The following is a 10,844-nucleotide window of genomic DNA, read 5'->3' as shown; positions in this document are numbered from 1 at the left end:
AGCAGCCTCGAGGACAGCGAGGAGCGCCGTCGTGCCAGGAGGCCGGGCATGCTGGGAAGGAACGCAGGGCATGCTGGGAGCAGCCGCCAGAGGGCTGTGAGGAGAGCGCGGAGGAGGCGGCTGGGGCGGCTGAGGAGCGCGGAGGGGGCGGCTGAGGAGCGCGGCCCTCGTAGCGGAAGGCGAAGGTGCCTTAGCGGCCAGGCTGGGAGTCCTCTGGGCGAGGGCAGGCCCTGCGGTCCGCCGCAGCCCGTCCTGGCCAGCCCGGAGAAGGCGTGTGCGGCCCCCTCAGGAGGCAGCCCGCGTGGGGGCCCGTGTCGGCGTCCCGACCGGCGCGGCGGGTCTCTGTGGGCCGGTTGTGCGGGTGGAGCCGGGCGGGACGCAGCCCCGGGGCGCCGTGAGTCCCGCTGGCTCCTGGAGGCGGCGTGCCGGAGCTGAGGAAAAAAAACTCCGGGAGCTGTTCCCTACGCGGCCCGTCGCCGTCGCCATCGCCGTCGCCGCAGGGGAGAACACGAGGCCCCAGGGGAGCGGGGGAGGGCAGGCCGCGCGCGCGGGGACGGGAGAGGGGACAGGGGACAGACGGGGAGGGGTCGCTGCGCCGGCTGCGGCCCTGGCTCCCCGGGAGATGGGGACGAGCCCTGCCAGCCGCCCCTCTGGGGGCCTGAACCCAGACCGCGCCCGAGGCAGGCCGAGGACGGACGGAGCTCCGGCCGCCCTGAGCGCGCTGAGCAGCCTCTGAAGGCCCGCAGCCGTTGACCCGGCCGCTGCTGGAAGCCGTTCAAGGGAAAACCAGTCGTTCTAGCGGGAAACGTGTTGGAAGTGACACTAACGAATTATGGCCCAGGGCCTGATGGGCTCTTTGTGTTCGGGCACCTTCACTTTTGATGCCGTTGAGGGTAACGATTCAGAGAAAGAATCTTAGGCAAAACCGGGAAGTGGGTTGTCTTTGCTTTGGAACTTGTCACTTAAAGGGGCGCCTGGGTGACTCGGTGACATGTCTGCCGTTGGCCCAGGTCATGATCGCAGGGCTCTGGGGTCCAGCCCCGCATCGGGCTCCCTGCGCAGTGGGGAGCTCCTGCTCCCCCTCCCTGGAGCGCTTTCTTAAAAGAATACAATCTCTATGAAAAGATAAACTTTTCAGAACAGTACGTGTTAAAATGGAGAAGGAAGATTTTCTTGATGGTGTCAGTCCTGTTAACGAGGTCATCAACGCCTGGTGGGAATTTGTGTTAACATTTCTAAGTATTTCCCATTTTAAAAGAAGCGAGTGGTCCTCTAGAGATGAACATCTCAAACACTGGTTCTCGAGTGAGGATGCTGTGCGACCGGTCAGAAGGGCACTGCCTGCGGTCCTCGTGACACAACACACTTGGTTTCTGAGATCACACGTAAGACTGGTCTTACCTCAGATTCCAGGGCAGATATATGATTACTTTTCTTCTTAAAGGGAGAAAATATATTGATGTTTAAAAAATTTGAAGTACTCGAGTCTCTGTTACCTTCCCCTTGCTCTATGTGTGCGCAGGACCGAAATTGAGCTTAACTCAGCTACTTTATTTTTTATTTTATTTTTTTAATTAACTCAGCTACTTTGACATTCCAGTTTTCTCTAATACATAGGATAGACTTCAGAGATATTATGTGAACTATCAAGTATAAAATATGTTCCAAACAGAAGTTTTCAAGCTAAGTAATTTTGGAAAAAGAAAATAACAAAAATTAGAGACTTTAATAAATACTTTTCATATAAAAAGATGAAAAATATATTCAACCTTGAGGTGTTTTATGAGCTAACCTGAAACAATAGACTTTGCTATACATTTAGATATTCAAAAAATTATCATAGGAAATCTTTTTTTTTTTTTTCTGAAAACCAAATGAAACAAGATAGCCAAGAACTTTGGAAGTTTATTAAATAAAGATAATAAGATAAAAATATATCTAGTATCTAGTTTAGAATAGGTATTTAATAAGCTTATTTTCATTTTATTGTATTCAAATTATTTTACTTCTAGAACTTCAGGCTTCTAATTTGAGATCGATGGAAATTTTCTAATATGTATTATGATGGTTGCATACCTGAACATAATAAAAATCACTGAATATTATAATATAAAAAGGTGAATTGGAGGTTATTTGTATTGCATCTTTTTTTTTTTTTTTTTTTTAAACTCCTGAGAGATGCAAAGGCAGAGACATAGGCAGAGGGAGAAGCAGGATTCCCATGGAAAGCCTGATTCAAGACTTAATCCCAGGACTCCAGGATCATGCCCTAAACTGAGGGCAGACACTCAACCACTGAGCCACCACCCAGGCGTCCTTTATTTATATTACATCTTGATAAAAATTTGTACCAAGAAGCTTTAACAGGTTAAACAATTGGGTTTTTTTTTTAATAAAAATTTTGAGAGCAAGCGAGCACAAGTGTATGTTGGGGGGCAGAAGGAGAGAGCATTTCAAGCAGACTCCCCACTGCTCAGAGCCCACCTTGGGCTTGACCTCACAACTTTGAGATCATGACCTAAGCCAAAATCAAGAGTCAGTTGCTCAACGACTGAGCCCCCCAAGCCCCCCAAACAATTCTTACAGGTAAAATGTTAGTGTTATTTAAATGCTAAAGCCTGCTAATTTGTTTTTATTATCTTATTCCAACACAATATCAAATATTCTGTGGTGAGTTGGTAGTAAAACCCTTTAGGTAAGACAGTTTATGACCATTTGATTGCTGCTTATTTTTAAAGGCCTGAGAGCTGAGACATTCAGTCAACGGGAAAACATGAATGATCCTAGACAGCAATCACTGTTCTTCATCACACCTCCAGATTTATACAAACTCTGTGCTGTCAAGATAATATTGAGTAATCAGGTGGCAGATACTGAAATTAGGAGTACACAAATGAAGATGTGCAGGTAAAACATTTTATAAGTAAGGCTTTCTAAATTTTTTGAGACCTGTAAGAGCTGTTTTAGAAGTATCTCCTTTAAAACAAAATAGTCTTTCATTTAATCTGTGTATATGATTTTAAATAAAGAAATTCAGTTTTGTTCTGACCAGGTATGTTGGATTACATTTAGGGGAGGACTTAAAATACTTGAGATTGAATATCACGAGTTTTTATGTTTGTGACCCTTTTTAATATAAATCTTTTATGGATATTGATAAATCAGGCTCTCAAAAACTTAGAGGTAGAGATTAATGAATATTCACTGAATACCAACTCTTTATGGGCACTTTAAGAGATACTATAAACATTTTAGAAAAATGCAGTTTAATTTGCAGGTCAACATAAGATTTCTAAAGAGTATTTCTCTAAGAACTATTTTGAAATGTCTGACCCAGGATAGTCTTTGAAAAACAGCTTGGGTGAAGCCTGAAGTATAACTTCATGATTGCTGAAGACCCACCATGTATTTGTCCTTTAAATTGTTTGAGTCACTCAAAGAAGGACTCTTAGAATACCTGATAAGATTAGATCTGTCACTGAATTTCTTGGAGAGGAACAAACGTAAGATTGCTAGGAAGCAGAAATAAGACACTCTTGGAACGTCCTCCCATTTTGCTCTTATTTACAAAACTTTCCTTCTGGTTTATTTTCCCACTCAAGTACATCCAGGAGCCTGTACGCTGTGTGGTAAGGTGTAGTTTGATACCTATTGAACATTTACCTGACTTCTTTTGGAAACAAATAGGTGGAAAACCTGAGATTTTCTGTTGTTTACCCTCAAATTGAAGGTAGTCATCCCCGCAGGGTGACGTGTCTTGACTCACTGTCCCAGTAACTGCTAAAGAGGCTGGAACAGGTTGAGAAGAGACTTAGCTGTGTCAGATAAAGGCAGCCCTTGTAAAACCAAGTACTTACTGCGCCTAGCTCTGTGCCAGGGTTCTGACCAGAAACAAACTGGCCCATCTTACTTTTTAAGGGAACTTCTCCCTGCCACACACTCTCATATTTTTTGCAGTTTGTTTTCTTGATGGTTGATTTTGAAGTTTTTCATGTGTTTTATCCACCTTTTCATTGACCTTTGAAACAAACCTATTGATATTTTGAATTGTGATTTTATTGTGAGTTCATTTGGCTGTTGAATGCTAAAATAAAATCACCGTCCATTTTATTATGGCTTGGAAAAAATTTCCTTTTTGAAGGAAAAGCATCTAGTCAATAGTTCTAACATTGAAGTAGTTGATCACTGATAGATGAATCCTTGGACTCTTGCCTCCAGTGCCTCCTGACCACTACTTAAAAAATGGAAAATAGAAGAAATAGAAGTTAGAAAAGCTAGATTCTTAACAATATTTAGACATCTTCAAATCTCTATTTGGACAGAAATGGAGTTACAGCTGAAGAAGTTATGGATGAAAGATATTGGGAAACTCAGAGGCAGGGACAAGTTTTCATATCAATTTCTGAAACCTTGTAACATTCTTAAATCTTGGCTGAAAGGCTAAATGTTCAAGTTACCAAGTTAAGCATGGGGAGAGAGAGAGAAGTCAATAACACACTCTTTCCCTAGAAAAAAATGTAAACTTTTAGATAGAACTAAGCAATTTTCAAAATGTTCTGATAAAGTAAAATCAAAGGGGAAGTCCACTTTAAAATTCTGTGTTTCAAAAATAAATAAAATAAAATAAAATAAAATTCCATGTTTCATTTCCCACAGGCAATTGCTATATATGCACCAAGATATTCTTGTATCACCTGTGCCTGGAATATTAAGCCAAATTTGGGTAGTGATGGCGGTTAGTATTTTAAAATTTTAAGAAGTATTATTACTAATTATTGGGAGCAATATTGATAAGCAATAATTCGGATATTAATTATAGCTTTAATTTACAGTAGTTTATGAAGCCAAATTACCTGTGTTGTAGATTGATTGAACCATTTATAGACTTCAACTTTGATATACCTGATGTTTAAAATTCATTTTTTGTGGTTTTAATTTAATATTTAGTTTTTTGTCACAAATGCTAATATAAGACTATTCATGAAAAAATATTACAGCATGTTTTTAAGATAGCATGGGCTTAATCATTTTTTTGTATTTTATTCTTTAGAATTCCGCTTAATATAAAGGAAGAAGTTTCTCATTCCAACGTTTATCCAATTGTTTTTAACGAACTTAGATCAAAATTTTTTTTTAATTTAGAACTTTAAAAAAATTACAAATAATAAAATTAGAATGAGAAACGTATTTCCCAGTGCTGTATGTCACTGGGAATGATAATGAAATGCCAAAAAATTTTATAAAAATTATATTATCCTGAGATTTTTGTCAAAAATCTTTCTGAAAATCTTTTTTGAGATTTTAATTCTTCAGAATCTAGTGAAATGAACGTTTATTAATACTAACAAGCCATCAAAAAATCTTTAGCTCCTTTATTTTTCTTCTAGGTTATATGGGTATATATCTTTTATTTTCTCATTTTTGTTATCTTTTTTTTAATAATAAATTTATTTTTTATTGGTGTTCAATTTGCCAACATAAAGATTAACACCCAGTGCTCATCCCGTCAAGTGCCCCCCTCAGCGCCCGTCACTCATTCACCCCCACCCCTTCCACCACCCCTAGTTCGTTTCCCAGAGTTAGCAGTCTTTATGTTCTGTCTCCCTTTCTGATATTTCCTACCCATTTCTTCTTCCTTCCCTTCTATTCCCTTTCACTATTATTTATATTCCCCAAATGAATGAGACCATATAATGTTTGTCCTTCTCCGATTGACTCATTTCACTCAGCATAATACCCTCCAGTTCCATCCACGTTTAAGCAAATGGTGGGTATTTGTCATTTCTAATGGCTGAGTAATATTCCATTGTATACATAAACCACATCTTCTTTATCCATTCATCTTTCTATGGACACCGAGGCTCCTTCCACAGTTTGGCTATTGTGGACATTACTGCTATTAAATAAAATAAGCTGGGCAGCCCTGATGGCCCAGCGGTTTGGCACCACCTTTGGCCCGGGGTGTGATCCTGGAGACCTGGGATCGAGTCCCACATCAGGCTCCCTGCATGGAGCCTGCTTCTCTGTCTGCCTGTGTCTCTGCCTCTCTCTCTTTCTCTGTGTCTGTCATGAATAAATAAATAAAATCTTTAAAAAATAAATAAATAAGATAAGCTGTTGATGGACAAGTAAACACCACTACCTCTTTTGGAACAAGGTGGTCATTGTTTCACAGTTCTTATAAATTCAAGCATCCTAATCTTAGCAAGAATTAAAAAAAAAAGAATAAAAAAAGGAAAGTAGCCATCTAGAAATGTTTTGTTTTCTTACAAAGATATTACATACTATAAGTTTTTTTGAAAATATTTAAAGTAGGAAATGGGATTTTTTTACATACTATTTTGAAACTTGCCTTTAATTTCCCCTTGAACAGCCTCTCCTGAATGTTCTATGCCAATACATATATCTTATTCATTGTTAAGGCTGTGAAATATTTCATTGTATGGGTGTATAATTAGTTAATATTTTCTAGTGCACATCTGAGTTTCTAGTTGTACTACTATAACGCTTCGGAAAGCTTCATTGCAATTATATCACTTTTATTTAATAGTTTCTATGGGTTAAATTCCTAGAAGTGAGATTGCAGTACATTTTAAACTATAATCTAGGTAATGCTAAATCACTCTCTGAAAAGCTTATATATACTAGATGGCATTTTAATAGCATGTTGAGATAATCTGTATTTCCACATCCTCATAAATACCAGTTACCAGCTCCCTTTACATATCTGCCAGTCTGTTGGGTTAAAAATATCTCTGATTTCTGTTTCTGTCACTGATTAATTGTAGCACCTTGGCCTTTTGAATATTCTCTGGATTTGTGTCCATTTTTCTTATGCCTAGGAAGGTACTGTTTACTAAGAAAGTTGTTAGATATCATATGAAATTTATTAGCCTTTTCCTTTTCTAGGTTCATGTCACTCTCAGAAAGGCTTTTCCTCACTTTGAGAACATACCCATAGATTCTATTTTAGAGAGAGAATGATTATCACTTGCTTCTCCAAAGCATAGAAGCCATTAGGATGACAACCTGACAATGAGTCTGCTTCTGGATAATGTTTAAATTCTTTATGTATTGCATTGTTTAGTAATATATTTGTGTTAAGTAATTTTTATAATTGTGGCTTTTTGTTGTTTTGTTGTTACAGATACCATTTTATAAAGCTGGAAAACTTAATGCCTATATTGAAAAATGTGGAGCTAAAGTAAGTTTTTAAAAGAATAATAATTCCAAATACTATTTATAGTGACTTTGTATTCAACTTCTTTTGTCAGCAAACAAAAAATATCTTTCTCATAAGTTAATGCTTTGCATGTAAAAGAGTCCACCTTTTTAGTTTCTGGGGTTAGTACAGAATTTTTATTTCTTACATAAATACTTGGTAAAATTCACTAATTAAATTATCTGGGCCTGACATTTTCCTTATGGGAAGGTTTTTGACTACAATTTCAATGTCTTTAATAGATAATAGAACTATTCAAATTATCTCTTTCAAGGGATGTGTCCATTTCATCTACTTGTTAAATAGGTTGACATAAAGTTACTTATAATACTCCTTTTAATTTCCTTTGCTGTAGAATTTATAATCATGTCACTTGTCATTCCTGATATCCGTCATGTTGTGACTGTTTTGTTTTTTTCTCCCTAATCAGTCTTGCTAGAGGTTTAGCAAGTTTATTGATTACAAAAAATAAGCTTTTGGTTTGGTAGGTATTATTTTGTATCTCATTGCTTTTCATTTTGGTCATTATTATTAATTTCCTCCTAAGTATTTGTTTTGTTTTGATTTTCCTCAGCTCAAAATGCTTTCTAATTCCCCTTTGAACTATGGGTTAGTATAAGTGTGTTATGTAGTTTTCACATATTCAGATTTTCCAGGGATCCTTCTATTATTGTTTTCTATTATAATTGTGGCTAGGGAACATGTTTTGTATAACTTGAACCTTTTTTTAATTTATTGAAATTTGTTTTATGGTCTTCCTTGTTAAATATCCCTGGTCTACTTATAAACAATGTGTATTCTACTTTTGTGTCAAGTAGTCTATGAATGTTAATTGGGTCACAGTGGTTGATGGTATTGTTAAGCTACTTTATCCTTATTTTCTATCTACCTGTTATATCAAAACGTGATAAAAATTTGGCCCAGACTTTAGCTGCAGTGGTCAGTGGCGCCATCTTTGGCCTGAATGGCATCCAGGTCAGGATGGTTATGGATGACAGAATTGCCCTACAGTTCTCCTTGTATGCCAAAACTAAATATATGCTGATAACATTCTTCTGTATCTGGGTTAATGCTTCAGTCCAAGAAGAAAGTCAATACAGAATCAAGGAGAATGACATTTGTCTTTCTAAGGAAGATCCTGGTAGTTATTGGGATTTGTTCAGCAGTTTAGCCCTGAAACCCTGTGTTCATGTTTGAGATTAGTGTCGCAGGTTGGCTTCATCCTGCTGCTTGAAGTCCTATTGATAATATCCTGAATTAAAATATCTACGAAACAAATTGAATGGATTTAGTCTTCATTGCCAACAGTTTGGTTACTTGTATCCTGGGAAAATTCACCAGGAACCAAAATGGTACAAAAATGGGGGGTGAATAATATTGGGAAACAATTCTCCTTGATCCTCTCATTTTCCTACATGTCTGGCTAAGAGTGGCAGTGGCAGCATTTTCTTTTTTGTACTGTATTTGTGAGGATGTTTGTATAGAAGAAAACCTTGGTTTTTTTCCCCTAGCCTGGATATTTTCCTTACATGCACGTGCTAATCCATGCTCAGCTGATGACTCAAACGGGACTCTGCTGGTCATAAGAGTTTGCTCTCTGTGCAGCTCTGTCCCCTCTAATACTTTGCCCCCAAAACTAGCTCCCTTGGCCTCCTGAGCTCTCAGCTGTCTCCTCATGTAAGATAGCCACTGGCTCTTCCAGGGTTCCTCCTCACTGCACCACAGCCTAGAAACTGCTCTTTAATCAACATGCTGGCGGTAATTGTAGATTTCCTCTTAAGGATTGCTCCTCTTTGTTGCTGGATGTCCAGTGTCTTGGAAACCATTGTTTCCTGTAACTTGCTCAGTTTTTTAGTTACCTCAAGTGGGAGGGTAAATCTGGATTGTATTACTTCTTCTTAGTCAGAAGTAAAAGTCTTGATTTTTAAAAATTCGCTACAGGTAGAGATAGTCTGCTCGTCTCATGTGTGCCCATGAAAGTATTTGTTTTCTGATGTAGAATTAGAGTAAACAACAATGAAAATTCTAATACAGCTCTGGGCTGGTTTCCTCTGTGCAGAGCAGAATTCAAAGTATAGTGTAGGGACCTGGCACAGGAGCTCTAAGTATTTAGGCTTATTGGTCCAGGATAAGGAGGGAGAATTTGGCTATTGCGACATGATAGTCTTCATGGCTTCAGAGCAAATACGTTTGAATGCTTCTTTAACTTTAGAATCAGATAGGATTAGCTGTAGTGATGACTATAACTCATATCCAAAATAGCCCAGTTTTTTGGATGGTGATCTAAACACATTTTCTTTGAGTTTATAGAAATATACCAATTGCTGTAAATTTTCCTATGTTTTATTCTTTAATATGTTTAGGTAGAGGCTCCACAAAGAGTAATTCCTGTAATTCTTCAAAATTGCCTTTCATATTCACTCATGTCTAGACTTGCTCCAGCCTGGAATAAAACTGGCCATCTCTTGGTGCAAGGTGACTTCATCTCTTTCAGTCATTGGAGGTTTCTAAACTAGATTACTTCTATTCTAGGCATCTGTTTTAAATTTCAAGATATATTATTTTTAGGGAATAGTTTTTAAAGCATAGTCCCAATTAAGCCTTCTCAGGCAAGTCCGTAACATCATGTCATCTTTTACTTAGGATAATATCCAGAGGCCTCCTGATGTTTCTTCAAAGAATTTTTTTAAATTATGTAATACTTGATGTTTAAGAAGGAATAAATATAAGCTATGGAGCATTATAATAAAATAAATACAAATTACCAACAATTGTTGGAACCAAAAGGCTATTCTGGATTTTGTATTGAGGTCTGACCATTTTATAAGTATTTTTTATGCCAGGAAATAAATATTAGAAGGAAGAATTGGGTATTTCTGTCTTTTTAATTGAAAAGATACTTTCTGAGTGGTCATATATTTTTTCTGAATTGTCTTTAGATATTCCTTTGTGTAAAACTACATTTTAAAGTATTTTCCTTTGCTTTGATAAGTAAACATTAAAAAGTTTTATTTATTAACCATGGTTTATAAGTTATAATAATATGGCATACCCTATGAATTTTTTAAGGAAGAGAATTTCTTTCTCAAATGGGAAAGCAAAGTGCTGTTGGTAAGTAAAAATGCATATGTCATTAGATAAAACGTTAATATGGTTATAGTCATTAAAATGTTATGGAATGTTGGGTTGTTACAATATTGATGATTATCAGAATTTAATCAGGTATTATTATAATCACAATTTGACCCAGTACATCCTCTCTGGGTCACAATATATGTTCTTAATTATTAGAGAAAAAATTTACTTTTCTTAATTGGAATAAAATCTATATTTTTAATTTCTCTACTTAATTACAATTACCACTCTGAAGTTAAATTTTCAGGCACTGTATACTTTACAGAGTCATATCATTGAAAATTCTTTAGTACTGTTCTAAGTAAAAGATATATTTCTTATGAGAACATAATTCCTCTTTTCCTTAAAAGAGAGAAAAAAAAGATTGTTTAAAGAGACAGAGATCTAAAATACACAGTTTATAGAGTGGTCTGATTCTTTCATTGATAAGCATGGCCTTTTTTGCAAGTAGACCTGTTCATAAACAGTAGTCCACAGATAGCAGACG

The 10,844-nt window shown here is 37.4% G+C and overlaps 1 protein-coding gene across 12 annotated transcripts in view; it reads left to right on the top strand.

Moving 5' to 3' along the window:
- Positions 1 to 55: 55 nt before the first annotated feature.
- Positions 56 to 10,844, top strand: part of C1H18orf63 (chromosome 1 C18orf63 homolog) — a 33,123-nt gene continuing 22,334 nt past the window's right edge. The window contains exons 1-6 of one of the 12 annotated variants that reach the window (XM_077880495.1): positions 56 to 185; positions 2,739 to 2,907; positions 4,657 to 4,735; positions 7,148 to 7,204; positions 9,654 to 9,697; positions 10,292 to 10,333. In XM_077880495.1, coding sequence (XP_077736621.1) covers positions 7,176 to 7,204; positions 9,654 to 9,697; positions 10,292 to 10,333 — 115 coding nt within the window. In that variant the 5' untranslated portion in view covers positions 56 to 185; positions 2,739 to 2,907; positions 4,657 to 4,735; positions 7,148 to 7,175. Of the gene's footprint in view, positions 186 to 648; positions 894 to 2,738; positions 2,908 to 4,656; positions 4,736 to 7,147; positions 7,205 to 9,585; positions 9,698 to 10,291; positions 10,334 to 10,844 lie in introns of those variants that run through there. The other 11 variants (XM_077880200.1, XM_077880074.1, XM_077879946.1 and 8 more) reach the window with 11 other exon arrangements.

The sequence above is a fragment of the Canis aureus genome, chromosome 1, assembly GCF_053574225.1.
Source record: "Canis aureus isolate CA01 chromosome 1, VMU_Caureus_v.1.0, whole genome shotgun sequence".
Classification (NCBI taxonomy): domain Eukaryota; kingdom Metazoa; phylum Chordata; class Mammalia; order Carnivora; family Canidae; genus Canis; species Canis aureus.
Note: the sequence above shows the minus strand (reverse complement) of the source record. Positions and strands in the feature narration are given on the sequence as shown.